Raw genomic sequence first — 27,147 nt, forward strand, 5'->3', positions numbered from 1 at the left:
TTCTGATCTCACACAGAACCACTGAGATCACCAGGCATGACGACACATTGGAAAATACAAATCAGATGTGTGCACAAATGTCTTCTTTTTTTTAAACATGTTTGAAATATCTTTGCCCACTCTATCTCCCAAGGCTCTGATTCTTACCGTTCTGTCTCCGATTTGTATTCCCATTCCCAATATAACTCAAGCCCAACTTCTAAATGTTCAAATCAAATCAAATCACGTAACTTTAAAAAGTTTGGACGAGACTAAATTATAAACAAGTGTAAGACTCAAACAGCAGACCAACACGGAAGCAGATAAACAAAACACAACTCTGTTCATTCTGTCCACATGACATCTATTCATCTGTCCATCCGGGGAGAGGGATCCTCCTCTGTTGCTCTCCTGAAGGTTTCTTCCCTTTTTTCCCTGTGAAAGGTTATTTTTGGGGAGTTTTTCCTGATCCGATGTGAGGTCAAAGGTCAGGGATGTCGTATGTGTACAGATTGTAAAGCCCTCTGAGGATTACTGAGTAATTTGTGATATGGGGCTATACAAAATAAACTGAATTGAATTGAATAAGCAGACAGACGAGCAAAGCCCATGTCACCGTTTCTAAGGAAATGTCAACATTGTGAAAACAGATGAGGGGAGATGTGTGGAATTTTAAGGCTGTTCACCACTTCCTCACTTCTTCCAGCCTCCATCACTCGCTCTGTTACAAACTAATGGCAGTATGCAGATAACAGGCCAGTCCGAGAGATTTAAGGTTCTCTTTTATTATCTGAATGAGTTTTAAGAGCACATACAGTACAAATGATCCACGTTTGAATAATAAAAATAACTTGGGTCCTGCTAAATCCTGCACAGTAAAATAGCGTTGTCAGAAGGCCACATTCATTTATACCGTATATGTATTTATCGTGCCAGTTTGTAGATAAACAAATACTCTGTCAGCTGTTTTCTTTATTAATTAATGGTTGTCCCACTTGCCAAAGCCCTGAGAAAATTTACAAAATATTAATTTTAAAGGCCTGCAAGATCTGACTTTTTGCATTCTACCTAAAACCAGAAGAAATTGTCAATATATTTTAAGAAACATACATTCACCGTCTGACAAGGCAACTGAAATCTATCCTGCTTTACATCAGGTCCCTGCAGACACAGCCCTGTTCACCACTTCCTCCAGATGACACAGGACCAGCCTGTCAATAATTCTGTCCTTTGATGTACAACATCAGACGCCATTAAAGAAGAGTGTCCTCGCCGTCCTCACTGTGTGTGCTGAGCTGGGTCTTCCTGCGAGCTGCGATCGCTGCCCAGATTCTACACAGCATTCCCCCTCTGAAACAACAATTTGAGACAAATTGAAATACAGCATTATAAAACAAGCCATCTCAAACACAACTGAAACTTTTTTGATGAAAGTCAAATCTTTACTACACCACCGCCTTTGAGGGCCATCCGCCTCTCACATTTCTGCATGGACAGATGCGTGAGGCTGATGCGAGGAGGCAGCTCACCTTATTCCAGAGTACATCAGGTCTTCCCTGGAGGCCATGTAGAAGAGACAGTCCAAGGTGAACTTGTGAGAGAGCAACTAGAAAACAGGAGCACACAGGTTTGGATTAACAGAGGGTAGATGCATGATACCAAATAGCCACAGAAGTGAAAAAAGAAAAAGGAAAAAAAAGGCCCATCTTAAGTTGAGTTTACCTTATCGATAGTGTCTTGATCTACAGGGACAGACTTGAGCCAGCGCATCAAAGCCTTCTCTTCTGGTTTAGAGCTTTTCCATGTGGTCAATCCACCATCTAATAATGTACAGAGATTACAGGCATTTAGACTGGATGGTTAGCATAACAGACAGACTGCATTTCATGGCATTAACGCATTGTGCAGGCAGACTGTATAACCATTATCCAAACGGAAAAGTCAAGTTTAAGCACGTTAGCCGATGATCTACGCCTCCGACAAGAACCAGTTGATCTGAAACCCAGAGCCGGAAAGCCGAGGCGTGGTCGGGATGGACTGGCACAAGTGTGAAGAAACAATAAGGAGCGTCACAGAGTATGCTGATAATCCAAACAGGGCTCGGCCGCGTGATGCAATACTCGTCATGCTGCAGCTTGTGCAGTTAATCATCGGACAACTCGGAGACTCTTAGATGATGGCTCACTCCTCACAGCGTTGGTAAACAAATGTAGATGCATGAAATAGCAAGATTATCTATCAATTTGGGCTGAACATCCTCCATATTAATTTGGTGTATTTTCTTAACCAAATATTGTGAGTGGAGGGAATCATAACAAACACATTTACTTTAACTGGAATCAGAGGTTTGATGATGGCGCCTGAACCAAATCAAATACCCAAATATTGAATGTTTGTTTTATGCAGCTGGGAGTACTTGATGGATCCTAATTTCAAATGGGATTATCCTGGCTAGATAAAAGTATGTTTTGCACCCTCTACCGTTGCTATATAGTAATTCATGTTTACAATTTACAGAAACACTTATAGACATTGTATGTTGTCGTTCATTGCTTTTTATATACACATCTATTATTTCACCTACTTGTATGTACACAATAATCATATGGCCAGGTTTACCGAATTAATTTGTTTTTCCATCTTCCCAGAAATTGTTCTTGAAATTGTGTGAGAAAATTGAGAACCACGAAAAAAAATTATTGGATGGATAAACATACTTTGGCAATGAAACTGATATTGATACGCGATGCGAGACATTGCGTCTGTATATTCCAGACTTGCAGTCTTTTTTGTTTAAAATTCCCTATATGTGTTTCCCTGGACAGCGTTCCCTCGCTGCACCACTCTGGGGGTACACGTCCCATTATGAATATTGAACATCAAAATGAAGACGGCGACTTGATTTGGCCAAATCTCAGACTGCAAAAAGTTTCATCTTTGCTTTCCTTTAACTTAAGAATGTGTGTTTTTTTTACAGAAAGAGGGCTATGCATGTTTCCTACAGTGGAGTTGCGCTACCTCCTCTCCTTGTTCCATAACACTCAACATACATTTCAGAGATGTGAGCTTTGTGTAAAGTGAAACTTAAAGCTTAATCTCAAATTCACCTGGCAGTAATATCAAAGTTATTGTGCCATCTATGCATGTGACAAAGCGTGTGGTTACCTTCAGCGTTTGCAGCTTTTCTCAGTGCATCTATCTGTTCCTGCTTCCTCTGGACAGAGATCCTCAGGAGCTCCTGATACTCTCTCTCCTTCTCATTCAGCTGACTCAGCAGTCTGAAACACAAACACCCATCATTACGCAGCAGAAAGCAGTGCAACTTAAAACATCTTCCTAATTACGGTGTACTGCCAAAGAGAGATGCCGTTGTTGGAGGGGTTTGAGTTTTTTCCACAGCAAACACATTTCATTTAACATCCAAATGTCAGTTTATTTAGCCTTGAAAACTAAACAGACAATACTGCCGTTCATCACAACATCCCTCAAATGCATCACAAGTAAATGTACCATTCATCACAAACATGAAAGCTTCACGATCAAACAACAACAACAACTAAATGCTACCTGCTGGTCTCTAGTCGCAGGCCCATCAGTATCTCACTGAGGGGGCAGCTGCTGTTGAGGACGAGGTCTGGAGGAGAGTTGCGGTCTGCCGTGGGCAGGATCTCGTATATGGATGTGGTCTGCTGCGTGTCGTCTGGCTCAAACAGGTGGTCAGGGACAATAACGACAGGAGTGTCGGGGTCAGCATACTGCTCCTCAGAAGTGCTGTCCTCCGTCTCAAATGAGGACTGCAGCTGGAGTTTCAGCTCTGAGAGAGGGAGTGATGCGGAAGAGTGGAAGAAGCAGAGACAACTAATTCATAAATAAGAGGAATCCCGAGGTACTAAACGTGTCTGTATAAGAAGAGGCTGTACCTGGCAGGAGCACAGTGATAGCATCCTGTACTGCCTGTCTCAGCAGATTGTCCAGAGCAAACATCCAGTGAGGTTTCACTTGCTGCTGCCTCAACACCTTCTTTACCTTCATGCACAGCAGAGAGAGTCACATGATCAAGACCTCACAACACCTGTAGGACAGGAGTGTCATCACCAGGACAGAAATTGGTGTGTGGACTGAGTAGCAACTCACTGCGTCTTGGAAGCTGAAGAGCACCGCCTGCAGGCTGTTCAGTGACACTGCAGCGGTGAGCAGCGTGGCTCGGAGTTCCAGCAGGCAGCTGGTCAGATGCTTCCTGTCAGGGGAGCGGATGTTGTCTCGCAGGCAGCTGATGAGCTGCCTAATGTGGTCTGCAGTCAGCGTTGCTCCTCTGTCATGCTTTTAATAAAAGAAACATTATTAGAAAAATGAGGAAATAGTACCACCACATGTCCTTAATAACTGAGGTCCAGATGCGTTTTCAGTGTCATCATTATTCTGTCATTGTTTGCAGACAAACTATAACCCTCAGACCCGCAAACTAAAGCAAACATCACGAAAGCTTGAAAGCATATGGCGTTCCACCAATCTGGAAGAATCACGCCTAGTTTGGTGAGATATATTTTATATACACATAAAAAGGCTCTCCGTAATGCCAGAGCAGCCTATTACTCATCAGTAATAGAGAAAAATAAGAACAACCCCAAGGTTCTCTTTAGCACTGTAGCCAGGCTGACAGAGAGTCACAGCTCTGTGGAGCCGTGTATTCCTATAGACCTCAGTAGTAATGACTTCATGAACTTCTTCAATGAAAAGATTTGAACTATTAGAGGCAAGATTGATGATCTCTTGCCCTCAACCAGTGCTGACCTGTTCCCCCCTTTTTTTCCTGATCCGATGTGAGGTCCTGGGACAGGGATGTCGTATGTGTACAGATTGTAAAGCCCTCTGATGATAATTTGTATTTTGTGATTTTGGGCTATACAAAATAAACTGAATTGAATTAATAGCATGCCAGGCAGCTTTTTATGAAGGAAGTACATTACAACTCTAATTCTGAAAACACTGGAAGACTTATTTAACTCACTATACTGCTCTTTGCTTGGATGGTAACAGCCTTTTATTTCCAGCTCATTAGGTGAGACCAATAAAAACAATATTATCTGTCATCAAAATCACCTTTGTTATTCTATATTTTCTTTAATTAATAAAAAATGTTATAATCTGCATCAGTGAACTGATTTGAACTGAATGTTTGACTTATTCGTTTATTTATATATGTGTATAGACTTTTAATATTCATCTACATGTGGGTCAGCTATGTTTTGAGCTGTATTTCTGTATCTGTGAATGTTCAAAAAGAGCGAGCAAAGAAATTCCTGGCATGTGTACTCACAGCTGGCCAATAATGCCAATTCTGATATTGAACCCCTGCAGTAACAGCTGTGGTGCACTATTAAAAAACGCATAGTTTAATGTTTGTATTCATTATTCTTTGCTCAAAGCACTTAAGCAATAAGTGCACATAAATCTTTCAGATTCTAACCTTTTAAATCTCTATGGATATTTAAATTGATATATTTGATTTTAATTAATGTTGAAGAAACATTTGCATAAAATCGTTCATCACACAATATAAATAAAATCTGTGATTGTAGATTACTGATATTTGCTGCATTTGTTCTGGGGGAAAATGCTTCCGTGCACAAGACATAAAAGCTTTTCAGTGGAAAACAAAATGGCCGAAATGCCCTTTGGCTCGAGATAGTTAACTCGCAAGCCAACTTTGCACCCACTGCTGACAATCATGCCATGTGCTTCACACAGAGGTTCATATTGTGAGGATTCTGGCAATGCCAACAGTGCAAGAACATGTCTGGACAATGTGTGTGATATTAAACTAAGAGGGCACACACACACACTGCTTACTATGTGTAAATGATCATTTACATATAAGGTATTTGCCAAGTAGCTAAGACTACTAGAAAACTGATAAACAGCATCTGTGGAATTTATTAACTGGCCAATAATTATTAACAGAAATAATAATCTGTTAATCAAATATATATATATATATATATATATGTGTGTACATGTTGTGTATGAAGTCCTGAAGTAAATAGATTTCACAATGCTTTGACCTTTGTTTTCGTTCTTCACCTACCTGAGGCACAGACTCCAGTACATTAGAGACCACCAGGTTGATGTAGTCAGTAAGCACTCGGTGCAGTGTGGCTCTCCTTTCACTGTCCTTTCTCAGCATAAAAAGACCAATATTCTCCTCCGCTGAGGCTGGACTGCTCAAGTCTGATGTGGAGTCCTCTGGTATTCTGACAGTAGGAGGCAACACAGCTCAATCAAACCAGAGCAACAGATAAAAGGTCAGGAACTAAATAAACAAGTAATCTATGTCTATGTAATCTACTGAAAGGGAAATCTACAAAAAAAAGTCTCAATAATTTATTACGTATACATAATGTTGCGGAAACCTTTTCAAATTAAAATGTTTATCATTATTGTAGTGGAAATAAGGAGATGCTTGGGCTACCTGAAAACTCTTGAAAGTTTGCAAACATCTGAGACACTGTTGTCTGTAACATTTGATAGAGTGGCATTATGCCCTTTTTATGCAGACACAGGATGTAACCTCAAAAGACTATCCGACTGAAACCACAGTGCGGTTTTCCCCTGATGTAAGATCCTGTAGAACTGTGGCTGATGCAGAGATTATAACACGGTTTATCTTCTGTTGAGCAATAGTCTAAACTCACGACAGGAAGCTGCTGGTGCTGGCTGGACTCTCGGAGTTTTCATCTGCTGTGAGGCTGGACTGGTGCCCCCTGAGGTCCAGGGAACAGGACAGGTCGATCGAACCCGAGTACGAATCAGTGTCCTCCACAAAGATGGAGACGGGTACAGACAGGCTGCGTTGGTAGTCAGCTGCAAGCCCCGACGAGAGTGTGGTTAGATACGAGTGAGGGTTCATAACTCCTGACATGAGCCAGGTTTCAGAAAACCACTTGCAACAACAACCGTTTAAAAAAAACAATGTATGTGAGAGAAAAGAGCAGTGTGTGTGATTCTGCAGTGTCGGGAAGCCTCACCAGCAGAAAGGTAGTCCTTAGGTTCCGATTCCTGCGGAGCTTTGGCCCTCTTTCTGGGAGACGACCTGAGGAAGGTGTCACTCAGCAGCTTGGTGGCTGTGGCTCTGTCGTCGGGGTCCGGCACGAAACAGTTCATGATGAAGGCCTTGGCCTCGTCCGACATGCACTCTGGGACCTTGGGGTGGATCTTAAACATGCCCACCTTGAAGGGATTGTTTAAAGGAAGTTGTTAATGTTCATTTAAACCACTTTACTTTAGGAAGTGTGTGTTTTAAAGAGAGAAGAAAAGCTGGAATAGTTGTTCAACCAGAGTCTATATAGCATGCCCGTAGTTCTGGGAGGCTGTACTGATGCTGCGTTCATGTTACAGTAAATATGACTTTTACGACTTGTAATAACGCTCACATCAACATCCAATTTGTGTTTTTAACATTTTTTTGGCACGATGTTATGCATTAATAATAAAAAACAAATTCAATGGATATGTTGTTGACTTGGACATTTTACTCATTACTACCAGCTGTCCCATATGACATGAACGCATGTGGGTGTTAGGTACCCCCACATACGCTTAGAGTTAAAAACCAACCACCATAGTAACACATAGTAAGTTCTCACAATAACAATGCCAACATGCTGATGTTTACCGTGGTCCTTTTCTTAGTTTAATGTGTTAGAATGCTAAAAGTTATTAAACAAAGTACAGCTGATGCTTTAAAGTTTTGGACAATTTGGAATTTAGACACGATGATGAAAAGAGAACACATTTATTATAATTCATCCTCATTGAGACGGGACAGTATGTTCCAAATCTAATAGCAACCCGTTCAATAGTTAAGATATTTCAGTCCAAAACCCCAAAGAGGGACTTTTATGATTTTCACTCAAAAGCCCCAAAAAAATATACAACTATGCTTTTATGAAAACGCACAATCTGCATGTATTATCTCTCCCTTAGTTACCTTGAACATAGCTGCCTGAGGACTTCCCAGCTCATGGAAGGGTGGTTTGCCTGTTGCCATTTCTATAATAGTGCACCCTAGGGACCAGATATCAGCCGGCTTCCCATAACCCCGAGGCCCTTGGTCTATGATCTCTGGGGCCATGTACTGAAGAGTTCCTATAGAAAAATGATCAGAAAGCGATTTAAAAAATACCACTATTGTCATCAGTTCAGACACAAATCCTTCTAATGTAGTTAATACTTTTCAAAAACACAGCATATTACCAGCGAATGTCTCGGTACAGGGGTTGATCCCTGCTAATCGTTTAGAGGTCCCAAAGTCAGAGATCTTCAACACTCCACTATATGTGTTGATCAATACGTTGTCCCCCTGCAGCAAAGACACAGCACCCACATGGAGACGTTTCACAAACACTACGATCTGGTACCATAAAGGTAGGATGACATTGTTCTTGATTGTCCCCCCCAAAGGGCCCCACTCACCTTAATGTCTCTGTGGACTATCTGATTGTCATGAAGGTACTTGAGTCCATCGAGGATCTGTTTGGTGTAGAAGATGATGGTGGCCTCGTTGTCTTTCAGGGGACCCCATTTGGAGCGCAGGAGAGATGACAAACTTCCTTCAAGCAGAAGACATTTATAAATGATGGAAGCAGATTCATTTTTAGGAAAAGTTTGGAAATTGTAATTCTCTGTTTTTATAGAAAAGGAAGTCATTTCCCAGCTACATGTGGCAATATCAAACCAAGATTTGTTCCAACATTGGGTGTTTTTTTCTTCTCTCCAATGAGCAGGATGTTGAAACCGCCCACTTTCTGGCAAATGGCGTTACGCAATCACACACACAAATCACATAAACACGAGACCGACGCTCACTTCCTTGATGCTTAATAAAAGGCATCATCCTGTACCAAAGTCACAGTAACTTGGGAAATAAAGACTCGAAAGCAGGGGCTGGGAAGAAAGCCTGGAAGGACTTCTTTAGAAGTGCGTTTTCATTCCAGTGAAAGCTTCAAAGAACCTGGTGACCCAGTACTAGTTTTCCAATGTATAGTCATTAGCTTGTGCAACACTGATGTATCATTCCAGGTCTATGTGTAAAATAAGAGAAAAGGCATGAGTAATTGCATAAGCAGATAGAACAGAATATAACTTTATTTATTTAGTTGGTCTTCAAGCCTTTTGATTGAATGTTGCCAACCATTAATTTTAAAACATCCTTAGGCAATTCTAGACACTTTACGGTTTATTAAATATAATGTTTTTAAGTTTCATACTGCAAGGTGTGTGATTTCAGTTAAATGTTTTTTAGAAGTTATTACCTTATTATATATATTATATAGCCAGTTTATGTTTGTGTAGATTTTGGATAAGGATGTCTGTCCAGTTATGGATGGTTACACCCTATTCTGCTCTTTAGAGCTGAACATATTCAAATTTTACATTTTAGGATCCATACCTCCAGGTACTTCCTCCATAAAGATCTTGATGAAGCCATCCTGACTGACGGAGCCCAGGTACTGGACAATATTTCTGTGTTTCAGCCTCTTGTGCAGAGCTATCTCCTCGTGAAGGGGCTGGGAGTACCTGGAAAAACAGAGAAATAAAACGTCAACAATACGACATCCCATTAGATTAGTAAAGTTCATCGTTTTAAAACCAAGTGGGATGGACAAACAAACACACATATACATATATATATATATACACTGTATATACAATCAACATCTACAGACTGTTATTGCAGGATGAAACAGTGTTGGTCAAATCGGCTTGATATTGGTCAAAAAGAACAAGAAAAGGTCTGGGGATGCATAACTAAAGGTTAAATCATGTTTTTCATAACACCACCATTAGTATATAGTTGGTTGAGAAGAATGTAGCACGTTCAAACAATTATCAGGTTTAGACTTTAAGTAAATAAATGAAATGCTAAACTCCTACTTGAAAAACATGATGTCACATGACAGCTGCTATTTCACCACACTCGACGAGTCTCTCCCCCTGTTTCGAGTACAGCTCAATAAATACTGTGCTGCTTCTTAGATGCTTGAAATGCTTTAAACTTTCCTTTTCCTTTGATGGAATCTGTTATTTTCTCATGACATGGTGCCCTTTATAGAGTAACAAGCAAAGAATGAAAAGCGTAAACACTCATCAATCTCCCCGAAGATTCCTAAAGAGCACCGAGGACCCAGAGCCTGCCAGTGAGTGGCATCTCTGCCAGATCGTATCCCCATTAAGGTTATTATGGAAAACCACATTCTTGGTGGAAACAGTGTGTCCCCCAGTAAGAGCTGAGTGAAGGAAAACAGTGCGGGTGTTGGTTTCTCTTACGTGCGGTCCTTCTCAGGGATTTCCTTGATGGCGATGCGTACGTGGTTGCTCAGGTCCCTCCCAGCGTACACCACACCGTACGTCCCTTTACCCAGAACCACCTTGTCGCCGTTATCATTGGTATCATAGATGTACTGAGGGGAGAAATGAAGACGGCGGGAATCAGAAAGTATGAACATCAAAGGAACTGTGAGGAATGTGTGGAAAGAACAGGGACTTCTGCCTTGAAAACAGAATCAACAAATTCTGAGAATAAATAACTAATTATGAATGTGTACGTACACAAAGGGATATTGCAAACAAACGCCAATCGGTATTGGAAAACATAACACTCTGTTTTGGGAATGTTTTTGTGTTGCTGAGAATTGGATTTCCACCCAGTGATTGCAGTTGTTTTCTACGTGTTGAGGCAAGCGAGATCTAAAATAGAGCACACAGTCAGCGGAATGGAGGACTGAGACTGACCTCTAGTATTCCCTCAGATAGATGGTCCAGGTCCTGGGAGGGCTGTTCAGCCAGCTGGAGCAGAGAGTTTACCAGCTCGCAGAAACTAGTGAGAGAACAATGTGAGGAGGCATTATTGCACATGAGAATATGCTCTTGGTAGAATGAAGTTTCAGTGAATTTTTGGTAAAATGAAGAGAATACCAATGACATCAGACGTGCCTGTAGACTTTTGCCAAAGAAGAAGAAAGAAAGAAATATATATATATATATATATATATATATATATAAATAAAAATAGGCCAACTAGCTTCGCTGAAATGAGTGTGTTGCAATCACATTATACGAGCCGTACGACCTGTAACTGTTGATCAGGGGAAAAGTGTGAAACCATGACAGGACAATGCATGTCCTGCATGCATGTTGCATGATGAACTTCTTCCTGTTTGTTAGAGATGACTATCTTCCTGCACCCTGTGTTGATGGTCTGTTTTCCCTATCTAGGTGCACACGCCCACACACTGTATCTTTGCCAATGTATTAGTCACTCACCCTTTACAGTGAAGCTCAGAGGGGAAGCAGAGCTGGAAGTCATCTGAGTTGTAGTGGACATACAGGAAGCAGCTCCGCTCATCAATCTTTGAAGCACTTTATAGGGGGGAAAAAGGGCAAATTTAACTAATTTATTTAAATAGTCCTAATCCTAAATGTATTTGTTACGAAAATGCACTGCAGTGTCAAAAACTGACATAAAGGCTGATGACACAAAGGGATTAAAGATTAAAGCAGACCGTGTATCCATAAACCACATCCATAAAGTACATGGCAACTCTGATCAGTATGCATAATCAACAATAGTCTACAAATAACAGACGCCTGAATCCATATTGACACAACACAAATTGGACTGACAGGCAAAAGGTTTCCAAGACAACCTCCATGTTTTGGGTCCTTTGAACACACCCAGAACTCACAGATGAGTTGGCAGACATTACACATGATGTGCTCCACTTTACCTCACTCCCCGAATTGCAGAGGATGGGAAAGTCCACTGGTGTAAGCCTTTCTGTAGAATCAAGGAGGAAAGTCAAAACACGGGACTAAGACAGCTGGACTGCTAATTCACAGCTGTGTTACACACGAGGAGCAGCTTTCATCTGCATTCACGTAGACATTTATTCTGAGTGTATGACAGGTACTTAGTGAAAAGAAGGTGGCTCTGTATGTGTGTGTGTGTGTGTCTGAGGGGGGGGGGGGGGGGGGGGGGCAGAGGTTCTCCATACCTGTAAGGGTGTGACGTGTTTTAACTGGACAGTGCGACTTTCGTCCTCCCTCGCTCACACACACAATAGCCGGTTGGAGGACTTTACTGGGCTCCAGAATGAGCACCTGAAAACCAGAACATGTATTTATTTGTAATGGTAGGTCAAAACTGTCTCCATCATTTCCTGACCATATACCATATCCCACAATATTGTCAACATAATTATAGCAGTGGGCGTTAAGTTTAAAATGGACAACGCTGGGTTTCAATTAACAGATACTGGCTACCAGAGAAGGTCAAAGTTTTCTTGTTATTGTTGTGGTTAGTGTCAAAGTTATCATTGACATCTTACTGGGCAGCGGCCTGTTGAGTCGGTGGGTTTACAGGCCTGCAAAAGCAGCTCCATCCAGAAGTCCATGGTGTCCTGTTTAGGAGATTTCTCCTTGGGTAGCTTTGCAAATTGCCGGTATAGAATGTACGTCTCCATGATGGATGCCACATACCTGAGAGAAACACTAAACTCATTAATCTGCGTTAAATTAATAAGTAAAAATGACCAAAAATGACCAAAATCCCTCTCAATACTTTATAGTTCAAGAAAGGTTTCCGATTATTTAATCAAATCAATGAATCATTCTGATAATGATTAAACATGTTGTTCTGCATGGTTACTGCTGATGAAGAACTGCCTCACCAGACAGGGGCCGTGAGCCTGTAGAGTTTATCAGAGGCCAAGATGACTTTTCGTTGCTCGTTAACGAGGATGTTTGCTCCGAGGTAGAAGCCGACGTCCCAGTAGTCCTTCATCTTCTCCAAACTGCCTTTTCTACCGAGCAGGGTGCTTAGAGTCACACCTGAACACCAACATAACATGGAGAAAAACTATTTCAAAATGACAGAGACATTTCCAACCCAATAAGCTCATATGTGCAAAACTAGAAGCTTATTCATCTTCCAGGAAGCTGAGCCGGAGGCAGGAACACTGTCGTACTGTAAACTAGTATAAACTTTGACCGTAAACATGTATTCTAGCCAAGTGATCAAAACTAGTATTTGTCACCAATTCTCTCTGATCAATAATTAAGCACCTATTTTACGCAGCTCAATAGAAGTGTCAAATTCATGTCCAGCAGCCATAAGGAGGACCACGTTGTTGATGCCCGAGTGAAGAGTTGGCTCCATCTCAAAAGCTTTTCCATACCTGTCGAATAATATAAAAACAGCGCTGATGGATAATACTGGCACAATGACAGATGAGGATATCAGTCACAGCAGAACAAGGATGCAACATAAACGGCAAACACATACAAACAAGCAACACTCAGAAAGGTACTATTGAATAGGATGTGCAGTGACAAACTAAGCTGCTGTACCAATAGCAGGCTCTAACTCTGCTGGGTTGATCAGTGAACCCGGAGCTCATGAACATGTCTTTGTAGATCCGTCCACACAGGCAGTAGACGTCCGACACCACATTGACCCCCGACTCCACAATGAGCAGAATGGCCTCCAAAGCCTTCGCGCGATCCCCGGGGTGGTTTCTCCTGGTGTGGCACAAATTGGCGACGTCAGCACTGAGGTGCTTTAACAAAAGCCTTTATATCATGTAAACATGAATGACAAATAAAGGCTACCGGCTGAGAATGGCACAGAAACACTAAACTGAAACCAGAGAAGTGCTTACAACAGCCGAATGGTGTTGACTTTTTAAATGAAAAACAGGAATGGAGGAGGAGCAATCTGGGTACCTGTTTAGAGCAAATATGTAGTTAAATTTGATGTTCTGATGTTTTGCTACCAGACACATGGGCAGGTCGTTCAGAGTCTCCACCAGTTTGATTATGGCATCGTAGTCCTGAGAAAAGAGGGTATAAAATTCCAATGTATTATTTACCATGCTGGCATCCAATGAAATCGGTTAATTAACAGCCGCAATGGCATCTGGTTGGCATTGTTTTCACTTTGCGAGGCTGTGTGTGTGCGTGTGCGTGTGTGTCATCATGGCATAATCTGGTCCTGGAGGTCTACAGACCTGTAGTTGAGATCCAAATGAAGGCCGAGTTCAAAGATGATGGGGTCAGAGCAAGGGCGCCAGAAGTAAGGGAGGAAGGAAGTGGGGAAGGGGCCACCCCCTTTCCGCCCTTAGCCAGATTTGGCATCGCAGCTAATGTGATCTCTGCGCAAGTCTAGTTTACATTATTACAACATGTATTACTGATAATAATTAGTAATAACACCATGAGGGTGTTTCACATTTGGCATCAAGCAAAAATTACCCATGGTTAAAAGTTTTGTGAAATAAATTAGTTGATCCATAGACCTTTTTATAAATCCAATAAAAACACCAAACATCTTTAGGTAGTGGAGATTTACATTTTCCTTCTATAAAATGAATCCCTTTGTTATCATTATTATTATTTATTTGCTCACTCAATAGAAGCATTAGAAATGGCATGTTGGGCTCTGCAACCAATCCATATATTGATGATAGATTTCTTGCTTTTTTTTAAAACTAGAGACCATCTTTCAATGGGATCACAGAGATGACAAATTGAGCCATTGGGTGTACAGTAGGGGGTCGATCCTCCTACTTCAGACCACACACGCTTTTTGAACTCTGCCTGTATTTTGATCTCAACGACGCACGCACGCACACACGCACATGCACACGCGCGTGTGGCCGGTATAAAGCAGTGGTAGTAACCCATGACCTTTCACAGAGGCATTTACTCACATGCACACGTAAAAAAACACACCTGAATGTCCCTGTAGGACAACAGCAGGTTCATGACTATATCAGGGGTGAGCAGCTCGACACTGTCCAGGCGTTTCTGGATGCGGCTTAACTCTTCGCTCAGGGCTTGGCCGCTGAACCGCTCCCGAGCCATACGGATCTCATGCCTGATCGACTCCCGGAAGTACTCGCTGTCAGCACAAAGAGGAGGGGAATGATAACACTCCACACTCTCACAATCTTCAACAAATCAGCCAACGGGGGAATCGAGGTAGAATACAATCAAATGCATGCGTTATCTGAAGATGATACAACATTTTGGCTCCCACCCGATGGTGAACAAAGCCCTCCAGTTAATTCCTGACCTGGACTGAACTTGTACATTGTTCAGCAGATGCACCAGTCTCTCCACCAGCGGGGTTAGCAGGGGCTCCAGCTGGAAACTGGGCTGCATCAACTCTTTGATGCCGGTCATCATGACTGTGGCGTCACAGGCAAACACTTTGCCCTGAGGTGACACTACGTAAGGGATGAATGTGTAACTACCACACTGCTCCTGAAGGAAGAGAAAACACACATCATACAGGGACAAGTACACACATCATACAGGGACAAGTACACACATCATACAGGGACAAGTACACACATCATACAGGGACAAGTACACACATCATACAGAGACAAGTACACACATCATACAGGGACAAGTACACACATCACACAGAGACAAGTACACACATCATACAGGGACAAGTACACACATCATACAGGGACAAGTACACACATCATACAGGGACAAGTACACACATCATACAGGGACAAGTACACACATCATACAGGGACAAGTACACACATCATACAGGGACAAGTACACACATCATACAGAGACAAGTACACACATCATACAGGGACAAGTACACACATCATACAGAGACAAGTACACACATCATACAGGGACAAGTACACACATCATACAGAGACAAGTACACACATCATACAGGGACAAGTACACACATCATACACACATCATACAGAGACAAGTACACACATCATACACACATCATACAGAGACAAGTACACACATCATACACACATCATACAGAGACAAGTACACACATCATACAGGGACACAATGAGACCTTGCATGGCCTCAATGGAGCTGAGGTTCCATTTGAGAGTTGTCAGTGCTTTTACTTTTAATGCTTAATGTTTCATTAGTTAAAGTCTTTCATGAATGCAATTGATTTGCTCCTGATTTCAAATGATGGCCTTTACTATGGACATAATATCGCCTTTATCAAATCTCTCTTATCTCCACTAGCATACATTGCATTTTTTTCTTCTTCCATTCAGAGCTTTTTCTCGGTTTACATAATTGGTAAAATGACTATTTGTATTGTGTAATTTGTAATGTATGCTCTAGTTTAATTGTGACATTCATTCATAACAATAGACACACGTGCGGTTACCTTGAGAGTCTGTAGATCGCTATCTTGCTTGTAACAGTAGAGGATTATGTTATTGGTCATGCTGAAACTTTCTCTCACTCCCAAGTGATAGTAGAGGGAATGCTGGCAGAAAGAGTCACTCATCTCAACCACTGCTACATCTGTGGGGGAAATGCACGAGGGCTGGTTAGTTGGCGTAAATAACACATAGTTCCGCGCGCATGCGCAGGCCAAAACACCCCGCTGTCAGCGTGCCTGCACTTGCCTGCATTGTAGAAGCTGTCCAGGATGTCAGTGGTGCCCAGGGATATTCTCTCGAATGGAATCGTTTTGAAAACCGCGTGTGCGTCCGCGCATGCTTCCTTCAGGCATTTCAGGGTTAAGTTCTCCTCGGTCTGCAGCACCGACGCGTCCTCGTTCACTATGTATGCCACGGATACGGCTCTGGTCCGGCTGCGTGGAGACACGATGGGTTTGCCAGAGCCCCCCCCGCTCGGCTCTACGGTCGAAGAGTCCTGCCACAAACTTCCAGCTGACACCCAGACGGGATCTTTCCTCCTCAGCTCGTGCAGGCTCATTCGCCTGCGCTCAGTCGTGTACATGTCGGTCGGCCTTACTCCGCAGCTGAAGCTCAATGCATGGTGTCCTGCGCCGGGACAACTTCCATTAAACACGCAACGGCGCGGTTGCGTGTTCGTGTAATTCCCCAGGTGTGCCGCCGCCCCCGCTCGCTGAACATATCCACTGACATTCCCGGTACTGACATGTCCACTCGACCCGCCTCCTCTCCACTCGACCCGCCTCCTCTTCCCTGCTCCCCCTCCCGACCCGCCCACCTCTCCACTCGACCCGCCTCCTCTCCCCTGCTCCCCCTCCCGACCCGCCTCCTCTCCCCTGCTCCCCCTCCCGACCCGCCCTCCTCTCCACTCGACCCGCCTCCTCTCCCCTGCTCCCCCTCCCGACCCGCCTCCTCTCCCCTGCTCCCCCTCCCGACCCGCCTCCTCTCCCCTGCTCCCCTTTGCGACCCGCCCTCCTCCTCCACCTCTCCACTCGACCCGCCTCCTTTCACCTGCTCCCCCTCCCGACCCGCCCACCTCTCCACTCGACCCGCCTCCTCTCACCTGCTCCCCCTCCCGGCCCGCCCTCCTCCACCTCTCCACTAGACCCGCCCTCCTCCTCCTTCCCTTGTAGCAAAGTCTATTTTTTTTATGTACTACCACTAAAATTAAAAGACCCAGCATAGTGATTTTAGTGAGCACTTAGTGATTTAGCTCAACAAGGATCCCACCCTGGGAGACTTATGCACACTTAAGGCCAGATTCCGATAATATTCCAGTTCCTTGCAGTACAAGTAAAGCTTAGGCTTCCAGTTCCGAGCCCAGACCGCGCTAAACCAAATACAACAAAAAGTAGATAGTAGCAGCAAAGATGTATAAACGCATGTGTCCAGTAAATAAAAATATTTAATGCTCAAATTCAAAATGTTCAATTCAAATGTTTTTCATCTGTAATAGAATTTTTTTTTTTTTAAACACACACACACACAAAGCTCTGATGAGGTGTCTACATTAAAACTCTTGAGTCCAATCCAAATGTTTACTGTCTTTATTTACAGTACATTAATGAAAATTGACTGAATGCTGTCGGCTTCCAAACAGACACAAATAAAAAAAAGGGGAAGTCTGTAAATACACACAGCATTGGTGCAAGGAAACACATAACAGCATTAACATGTTTTCCCCTGCACTACAAAAGCAAAAAAAGAAAGGCAATATCATTACAAGTTGTTTGTCTGTAATGTTTTACTCTGACAATATGCAATATCACATTCCACGTATTGTACATTGACATATGCAGCTGGGACATAGACAAGAGAGTAGTCTTCTGCTAAACTTTGTACTGAGTGCTGTGATCCAAAAATATATAATTAACTATTGTATTTAGCAAGATATCGTTATCTGGCACCGAGCACTTTGCATTGTGAGACTTTGTGACTGTCAGATGTGAGATCAGTCATGCTTCACAGACATTAGACAATCAACCTGAGAATAGGAAGTGTTCTTTGAGACCCTTGTGGCAGGTTTAAGCAATAGTTCAGTAATTACAGAATATACAAACCAGCCTTGTTCCATCATTGTAATGAAGTCCCACATTTACCAGTTCCATTAAGTGTTCAATTCCCCGCCGTTATTTGTTCAATATTGATTATGATATTGTAAAATCTGAAGCAATTTGAGGAAATGTTGTGGAAACAATTTACTCATCGAGACCCTCGTCGTCATCCTCTTCCCCCTTAGACGTCCACCTCGCTTGTATCTGAAAAACTCATGCAGGAGGACGTACTCGCGGCTGCTGAAGCCAAACTTGATCACATCTTTTTCTTTGAGCTCGTAATAGCGCTGGGCTTCGATGCGCTGATTGTTCAGGTAGGTGCCGTTCCCGGAACCCAGGTCAATGATGTAAGGCCTGACCCTGCGACCACTGGTGCCGTCTTCACGTGTAAACGCCATCAGTCTACAGAAATACAGACAGAAAGTGTTACTGATATAGCAACAAAACCACCCAAGTGTAACACAACATCAAATTGAAGTTGAGGTTTTCTGAATCACTGCAAAGTAAAACACCGCAGCTGACAATTGTTATTCTTACCGATACTGGAATACTGCATGTTGCTTGGAGCAGGATGGGTGGTCAATGGGGATATCAGCAATTTTGCGCTCACGCCCCAACAAATAGGCACTCTGTCTGTGAATGTACATGACTGGAAGGGGCTCGTCATTCTTGAACGGGTACAGTCGCCATCTGCGCTTCGGAATGCGAGCCTCGGGTGGCTCGTTGTACTTGATCACCACTCCCCGGAATGTGTTTGTATCTTCGGTTAGAGCCCCCGACAGCCCAAAGTTGGGCTTCTCTTTCTCAACAGGTGGGTCACCCCCTCCTTCGGACTCGCCCATATCCTGTTCTTGGGTATCTCCGTGCCGCTGGTGGTTTTCTCTGCGCTGTTCATCGTGCTGCTGTCTTTCAGCTTGCTGAGAGGCGAGTGCACCTCGCTCTCTCGGTCGGTCTCTGCCGCTCTCTCTCTCCCGCGGCCTGTCCGATTCCCACCTGCTCCGCCGCTCCTCTGGCTGGTCGTTTCTTCTCCGCCGCTCATCACCACCAGCCCGATGCTCCTCCCGCTCCTGGAAGAGTTTTGGTAAGAAGTCGGAAGAAGGTTTTGAGAGCAAATTTCTCGTTTGGAAGTAAAAATATATGAACTGAGAATAGCAAACTAGAATTAAACTAGAATTGTTGACTGCAAATCAAAAAGATGTGCTCTAAAAAATAAATTTAAATTAAATTAAAAAATGCTGCGGAATGAGCCATGAGTTTCTATTGGTGGGTTAGGCTTGGCTCACTAATGGGAGGTTACGAGAAGAGTACATGGGAGGTAAGTTGACATTATAGTGCTCTGTTTTGTCAAAATTATTTTAAATGTAGCAGCACTTCACTTTGTCGTTAGTGTTTTGGAGTCTCTTTTTTAAAAGAACGGCATGAGGACTGCACGATACTAACAACACGAAAACAAAGTGAAGTGCTGCTACATTTAACATTTTTGACAAAACAGAGCAATATAATGTCAACTACCTCCATGTTCTCTTCACCATAACCTCCCGTTAGTGTGCCAAGGGCCACACCGAATCCACCAATAGAAACTCCTGGCTCATTCAGCAGCGTGTGGGGCACGCCCACTACGTCCAACTCGTAGCTTTTCGTTTGAGAGCAATGGTTTCTTTTTTAGAGCAACGTTTCTTTTCTTCTTTTTTTTAGAGCAACGATTTTTGATTTGCAGCTAAAAATTCTAGTTACATAAGCAAAACTAACACATAATATATATTCAGTTTATGTAATTGTACTTACAAACAAGAAATGTGGTTTTTGGTTTGCGTAATAAAGACACAAATCTACCTTCATAAGAGTGGCCATTGTTATTGTTATGTCATCACTGTTTCTGGCATGACACTCACGACTGTTTTTCTACTGGCATATGCCAGTTATAAATGGTGAGTTACTGTAGTTAAAATAAGAGCTAAAACCATCACATTGACATACACCATTTAAGACGGCTAAATGTGAGACTATTACACTTAATCACCACTAGTAGGCATTGTGTCACAATAATGCACACTAATATTGGCTCCGTTTAAAACCACCGTTACATTTGTTGTGTATTCCTTTTTCCCATCGCCGTAAGACGGCATGTTATGGCACCGTTTGCACAACATGCGACTGGTTGCATTAGAAGCCAGTAGCCATTGTAATACCTGTGTCAAAAAGGATGCGTACCGATGAACAGGAGAACACAGTTGACGAACATTATGTCAGTACAAATTACAAATAATAATCACTGTTCAATCTCTATTAAAAATGTAAAGCATATTCCATTTCTTAATTTAGAACCTAATCACCCGCTTTATCTTGACATCAGCACCGCTATGTGTGGGCAAGCGACTTCTTCTGTTTCTGGGAGATCTGCTGCCTCGTCTGACCGGAGAGGTCTCTCTCCTACCCGGTGAACGGTCTCTCGTCCTGGCGGGTGACCTGCACGAAGAACACAACAAACGGTTGTTAGTCGCGGCTCACGTGTTCATTCGGGTTTGTTCGCTGAGCTTCGTTTATTAAAGCCTAAGTTAGCGGACCAACGCGTTTGTTTTGTCCGTAAAAGTAAAACACACACAGCAGAACTAAAATCATGTGGTGAAAAATGAGTCATATGGTGACTATTGGTCCACCATACCTGCTCGCTCTTCTCCTCTGTGGACTCGAGTTGCCGCTGGATCTCGACCTCGAGCGGCGTGATGTCTGTGGCCTAACGGGGCTCACTTCCTCCTGCTTTATCTTCACTTTGGGCTCCCGCTCCGATGACTCCCTTCTCCTGTGTCGCTTTTCTTTGGTCATTTTAACATATGTCTCCCAATCCAACAGGTGTTTACTTAAACACACATCGCCGTCCAACCAAAAGGGCGTTTAAAAGCAAAAGCTAACTCGCGATTACAAAACTTCGACTGTTGTGCTCAAATTACACACTTCCGCTTCCTGTGGTACGCCGAGAATCTCTGTCACCACGGACACAACCAACTGCTCACTTTCGTTCCGTGTGAACGAGTGTCTCCTTTACGGTATTTTTGAATGAAGCGGGTGTTTAAAAAAACTGAAAAAAGCATTTCCATTAAAACTCCCAAAGCACATTTTAAGACGTAAAAGGGACACATGGAAACCCAGAAACGCGTCAGCTGTTTCCTTGTGTTGTGTTGATTATTATATATATATCTATAACAAGTCATGAAAATGAAGTGTTTGCGAGAAAAAAAAACGCCGACTCCACTCGGACCAACTGAAATGGTACACCAAGACGTTGTTACCATGACAACTCAAACAAATGACATCGATATTTGTGTCACTGAAACCCACATACAGTTTTGTTATTCTAGCAAAGAACCGACAATGTCGACAGCGAACGACTCTCTCTTGAAATACGATCATCCAATTTCGGTCAGCAAAAGCACAGACCGGAAATCATCAAAGGTGAGTTTACAAAGTAACGGCACGAAAGAGTAACCAACTAGCTAACTAGCTAGCTTAGCTAACTAACTTAGTTAACGTTGGTTTAATGAAGTTGTGGCAGACGGGGAGGAGGAATACAGGACATCAATACACAATAAAATACATTAATTTACAAACTATTTAGAAACAGATGGACAGTTAGTTAGACGAAACATAATGTAGCTACTTAGTTAATGGCATGCGAGTCATGTAACGTTATGTTTATTAATACAGATATAGTAACGTTAATTTACAAAACCTTTACAATGTGGTCTTTTACAGGAGCAAGGTTGATTATATTCATATTACTAAAAGGGTTTACAGCGTGGAACACAATATACTGTGGCACTCGTTGCCTTGCATCGAAACCCCAGCAGTCGGCAAGACTGGACTACTGTCGCTAGCCGACCGTCCTTTCTTATACACGGCATAGCTTGGGTGTGGAACAGGTCTGGCAAAAGTGTGATTGTATTACAGGGCAGTGTATTAAAAATGTATCAGGCATTTAAAAAAAAAGATACTTTTATTAGGACAGGCAATATATAACGTGTAAACTACTTTTCACTACAGGGGCGGTCTTTGAGAGTGAACCCCCAGCAGCCTGCCAACTCCAACCCTGTTCCACCTCCTCCTAAGCCAAAATCAGCCACTGCTGATGCCTCACTGCAGGAAAATCAGGAGATCCTGAACTGCCTCCTTCCGCCCAGGTAGAGCTCCGACCATCAACAATATATCATTCAAAAAGTACAAACCACACACTCAACGTCTGCCACTGCAGGGAATGGATGGAGGGAAACCAACTGTGGGTGCAGCAAGTGTCTAGTGCACCGTCTACCAGGTCAGACGTGATTGGCCTCGAGGAACTGCTCGACAAAAAGCTGCAGCAAAAGCAGGCCAGACAAACGGGAATCTGTCAGGTCCGCAGGGAGTTATATTCTCAGTGCTTTGGTAAGGAGGAGGGGAAGATGCTGGTGATCACTGTGGTTACAATGACTGATCAATACACTGATTTATACACAGATACATACAGAGCTAAAGGACACACATTCTAGTTTATTTAGGGATCAATATGGCTGGATTTATATCTTTATTAGGTTTTTTTCTGACTGAACCATGTTCCCGTTTTCCAATGAAAGCCCAATTTCTACCCACATCAACATTAGCTTAATTGTCCTAATGCTCTATTTCAGATGAGCTGATCAGACAAGTGACCATCAACTGCGCTGAGAGGGGTCTGTTGATGTGCAGGATCAGAGATGAGATTCAAATGACTATTGCTGTCTACCAGACACTGTATGAGAGCAGCATGGCTTTTGGAATGAGGAAAGCACTGTGGGCTGAGCAGGGCAAGACGGACATGGAGAAAAGTGTAAGGACATTTAGTCATTTATTATGACTTATAACAACCAAACTGCATAAAGGGCACAAGGACCCAACATCTTACATTTTTGCAACACTTCATGGATAAGTTATTTTTGTTAATGTTTACCTCATTGAAAACATAGGAATATAGTGAACTGTTTTTCAGTAAGATATCCAGCAGAGAGCACCCTTTCCCTTTGAGTGTAAAATAAAGATGGTGGAAGTGCTCTTTGCATAATTTACTTACAAGTTTGTCTTGTTTCATGCCTAGATTTCTGATCTGGAAAAGGAGAAACAAGACCTGAAGCAGCACTGATCGAAGAAAGAGCGAACCTATGAAACTAAGAAAAGAGAGAAAATGAAAGGCGACAGGTGGAGGAAAGAAGAATACTGACGAGATTCAGTTTCCTGCAGAGAGTCAACCAGCAGCTCAAGGTGATGTTTCTTTTTAATAACCATTTTTAAGATTCAAAACCAATAGCAGCTATGTTATCTTAAGATTTGTATATTTGTCTTCCTGTTCAGGACCAACTGGGAATGATCATTTCATCAAAGAAATAACTTCGCCAAACTAGAACTGGGTTTCCATTTCCCAGTACGGAATGTTAGATTTATCCTTTTGTCTTGTAGAATGAATATAAAACGTAACCGATTGTAATTAACAAGTATTTTATTATAGCATGGTGAGTACAGTTCACAAAAACTGTACCTTTCTCTTGAACACCGAGAGCATTACACCTGTAAATGATGAATGAAACGTCATTCAAAAACATTCCTGGGTTGAAGGGGAAAAGAAAGTTAAAATGGCAAGATAAAAATGTCCTTTTCCCAGAGGGACAGTCAAGGTCAAGATAAGGCATAAAGTGGCCACTTGGTAAAGACCATTTAACACTTAGTGTAGAGTTGATAGAAGATGGAATGCTGACTATCACTACAAGTGTGGCCTTTTTGGCTGGTTTAAATAAAACATTATTTAATTGATTTCTTTGTATTTTACGACTCCAGTCTAGTGCTTTGGTCTTTTGGTCTTTTGGCCTGCTGTCGCTGATACTGGGATCTTTCTGTTTCTTGTTCTTGTTCTTGACGTTGTGCGTTTCGTAATAGCGTACACCGACTTTCTTGACCTTCTCGCACGGTCCATTGCTCTTCTCTGTAGAGATGGATAAAGAGAACAGAGGGAAATCATGAGCTTTTCAATGTCAATCCTGTAAATCAAGTTTTTATTGGAACATTTTTTTAATATATATATATATATATAACAAATATTTGATGACACTTGTCATATAAAGCAGGTCTACAATCAACTTTATAAGAGGAACAGAAGTTGACCAAACACGTCGACAGAGAAGAGATCTGTTTGACGTAGAGGACAAACACGGCATACCTGTTTTGACGTCAGTCTGTGGGATTGGGTGGACTCCTCGTCCTCCTCAGCTTTCCTCTTATTGCTCTTCTGGTTTGCATCTGAATTCAAACAAAGATTGACAAATGTAATTCAGTGCATGGCTGGATCTCAAACCCATTTTGTGAGGCTACAGCCAAATACCATACTAATCACTATTAATGATTTAATTTGTCAAACTTGGGAGAATACATCATCATCATCATCATGCCAGTAAGATGTGCTTTTTATTTTGTTTCTGAGGAACTGTGAACCTTTTGTTGGAACCCTGTCCAGGTCTGTTACATCTTTCAAAAAGTAAATTCTACCTCCTGCCCGATACAAAGTCATGACAAACATGTTGATTGACTACCTTTCTTCTGCGCTTCCTTTGCTGCTGCCGCCGCCGCTGCTTGTTTAGTCTTGATGTCCGTGAACGCTTTGTCGGACAGCGCCTTAGGTATGCTGTCCAAAGAAAAACAAAAGTAAATAAATTCCTAACAAAGCAAATGGTTGGGATACTACACAAAGACAAAAGTTCTGGAAACAGGCTACTGATCAGAGATTAAAACTAATGACCGCTCATCCTTAGGGGATTTAAAGGGTGGTTAGCACGGACCACCTAAAATGCGTGGCATCTCCCTGCCTGACAACTTCATGTTATGTTACTGGATAAAAGCAATTAGGACAAAACAAAGGAAATATCTCAGTGAGGTTGGTGGAGAAGAGACAAACCGGATTGCAGAGAAGCGTTTGAATTTGGCCCGGTCCAGGAAATGCTTGTACTTGGAGATCTTCTCATCCAGCTCCCGAATCACCGCCCGTGAACTCTTGTTGACGTTTGCTTTGCCAGTCTGAGAGGTTGAGGGCTCGGCGTCCTCAGTCTTTCCATTCAACCGGTTCAACATTGGCCCCATCTCCTCCGTCGCCCCCGTCTCCCTCCTCTTCTTCACTGCCTTCCTCACCATCAGAGCCAGAGAAGTCAGACAGCTCCAGGTCAGGCATCTCCACGGGAACCAAGTCTTCCTCGTTGAACTCAGGTGCCACATTGATCTTGCCAAAGTTCTGTCGCACATTAGACAGAATCTTCGTGACCTGCTCCTTCTTTCTCTGCTGCTGCTTCTCATGTTCCTCCGAGATGGCATCCGGATTGTCTGTCTGTTCCTCCTGCACAGTCTCAACTGCCTTCGAGGGTCCTTCAACTGGCAATTGTGCCTTGTGCTAGAAAAACCACACGCACACACAAATTAGACACAAAACACAGGTTGACACACAAGGCCCAGGTTGGTGCAGGTAAAAAGTTATTCACTGATAAAACAGAATAAACTCTTACCTCGTGATCCCCCACAGCCCAGGTGGTTTCACAAAGAAGGGGATACGTCCTCTCTGCAATCATTCAACACCATTTTGGAGACTGCCGTGATATCTGGCTCACCACCCTGTAGGAATGCCAAGAATACATTAATTAAGTTAAGGATTTACACTAGTGGTTCACATACACTTTGCTATTTAAGTGGAAGCCAAAACAAGACCTGTTGTATTACGTAAGGATTTAGTGTTGCACTTAATAAAATGGAATTCAAATTCATACTTGTAGTTATACTGATATGATAGCATTATAGTATTACATTGTTAAAAATAAATTGAGCAGTTTTTAGTATATCCTATTAATGCACACGAATAAGCAAGAAAATGAAAGAAGATTCAGACCTTCATAAGTTTCCCAGTACGAAATGCCATCTTCTCAAGGAAGTCTTCAGGAGAGGTCCAACTGGGGATGCGGTAAGTCTTCTGAATGTATTCTGGCTTGGCCCGCTCCAGTACTGCCCCAATGTGCTCCTCTGGGTTCTTGATCTTCTCCACTTGAACCTTTATGAGGAAAGGGAAGAAAAAGGCATGCAGTTTAAGATATGGACCTGCAACCTTTTAGTTACAGGGACCACGTGGCTTAAATGTTAAACCTAGGATCTGGAAAAAGGATCTGGAGGATCAGAATCGGTGCTGATTCCGACATATGGCATTTTTTAACAGCCGGGTATTATCAAAAATAATCCACTTTCAATTCTTTGTTCATCACGTTCCAGGTATGAGAGCTGTCAAATATCCCACATTCCCAGTTTTTCTGTGCTGTGAGGAGCACACATGATTCAGGTCCATTGCATTGGGTTGTAGCAGAAGCATGTGAAAAAACCTAAGTACAGAAATAAAGAAAATAAAGACTTACCACTCCTTTCAGGACAATATCAGATTCACTGTCATCTGAAGGGTAGACTACACCAGGACAGTCGATGAGGAAGATGCGCCTCATCAAAGTGATGTACTGCCACACCTAAAAAGAAAGAAAGAAAAAAAAAGATTTTTGATCTTGGCAAACCTTTTTCAAAATGATCTTTTGACAGAGCAAAACAAAGCCTGTTTTGAATCTGACAAGAACTATGATAATGGCTTTCTTTATTTCCTCCATATGCTACAAACCTTTCACATCTTAGACAGACAGGGGGAGATTCCTTGCTTTGTAGTGTGTGTGTCTGTCTGCCTGTTCTTCACATATCTCGGGAACCGTTTATCCACTTCATAGTTGGTGGGTGTTTGGCTGTGGACCCCATGGATTGCTTTGTCAAAATGTGGT

At 42.5% G+C, this 27,147-nt stretch overlaps 4 protein-coding genes across 4 annotated transcripts in view; 1 reads left to right on the plus strand and 3 right to left on the minus strand.

Annotated features, from left to right (window-relative positions):
• Window positions 1-744: 744 nt before the first annotated feature.
• Window positions 745-16,947, minus strand: si:ch211-1i11.3 (mitogen-activated protein kinase kinase kinase 5). Its single transcript, XM_034554194.1, is given in 29 exon segments — window positions 745-1,329; window positions 1,509-1,585; window positions 1,702-1,799; window positions 3,145-3,257; window positions 3,547-3,793; window positions 3,900-4,005; window positions 4,114-4,299; window positions 6,065-6,230; window positions 6,672-6,840; window positions 7,005-7,206; window positions 7,967-8,124; window positions 8,233-8,338; window positions 8,452-8,588; window positions 9,428-9,555; window positions 10,306-10,439; window positions 10,771-10,855; window positions 11,302-11,397; window positions 11,766-11,815; window positions 12,033-12,080; window positions 12,082-12,138; window positions 12,366-12,516; window positions 12,708-12,867; window positions 13,102-13,214; window positions 13,387-13,557; window positions 13,762-13,868; window positions 14,770-14,938; window positions 15,113-15,303; window positions 16,217-16,356; window positions 16,461-16,947. Coding segments are annotated over 29 exon segments (3,999 nt in total). The 5' UTR covers window positions 16,798-16,947; the 3' UTR covers window positions 745-1,232.
• An 835-nt stretch (window positions 16,948-17,782) lies between these two features.
• Window positions 17,783-21,287, minus strand: snip1 (Smad nuclear interacting protein). Its single transcript, XM_034554114.1, is given in 6 exon segments — window positions 17,783-18,491; window positions 18,493-18,518; window positions 18,520-18,709; window positions 18,845-19,374; window positions 20,641-20,773; window positions 20,970-21,287. Coding segments are annotated over 6 exon segments (1,080 nt in total). The 5' UTR covers window positions 21,131-21,287; the 3' UTR covers window positions 17,783-18,451.
• Window positions 21,288-21,595: 308 nt separating this feature from the next.
• dnali1 (dynein, axonemal, light intermediate chain 1) lies at window positions 21,596-24,128 on the plus strand. Its single transcript, XM_034553627.1, has 6 exons — window positions 21,596-21,757; window positions 22,346-22,482; window positions 22,554-22,723; window positions 22,966-23,144; window positions 23,409-23,572; window positions 23,663-24,128. Exons 1-5 carry the CDS (start codon window positions 21,596-21,598, stop codon window positions 23,451-23,453), a joined length of 693 nt encoding a protein of 230 aa, XP_034409518.1. The 3' UTR covers window positions 23,454-23,572; window positions 23,663-24,128.
• Window positions 24,023-27,147, minus strand: part of gnl2 (guanine nucleotide binding protein-like 2 (nucleolar)) — a 13,705-nt gene continuing 10,580 nt past the window's right edge. Inside the window, 12 exon segments of the mRNA XM_034553626.1 lie at window positions 24,023-24,203; window positions 24,205-24,266; window positions 24,269-24,287; window positions 24,522-24,601; window positions 24,892-24,983; window positions 25,254-25,412; window positions 25,414-25,739; window positions 25,852-25,865; window positions 25,868-25,909; window positions 25,912-25,957; window positions 26,229-26,387; window positions 26,743-26,847. Coding sequence (XP_034409517.1) covers window positions 24,144-24,203; window positions 24,205-24,266; window positions 24,269-24,287; window positions 24,522-24,601; window positions 24,892-24,983; window positions 25,254-25,412; window positions 25,414-25,739; window positions 25,852-25,865; window positions 25,868-25,909; window positions 25,912-25,957; window positions 26,229-26,387; window positions 26,743-26,847 — 1,164 coding nt within the window. The 3' untranslated portion in view covers window positions 24,023-24,143.

Source organism: Cyclopterus lumpus, chromosome 16, assembly GCF_009769545.1.
Source record: "Cyclopterus lumpus isolate fCycLum1 chromosome 16, fCycLum1.pri, whole genome shotgun sequence".
Taxonomy (NCBI): Eukaryota; Metazoa; Chordata; class Actinopteri; order Perciformes; family Cyclopteridae; genus Cyclopterus; species Cyclopterus lumpus.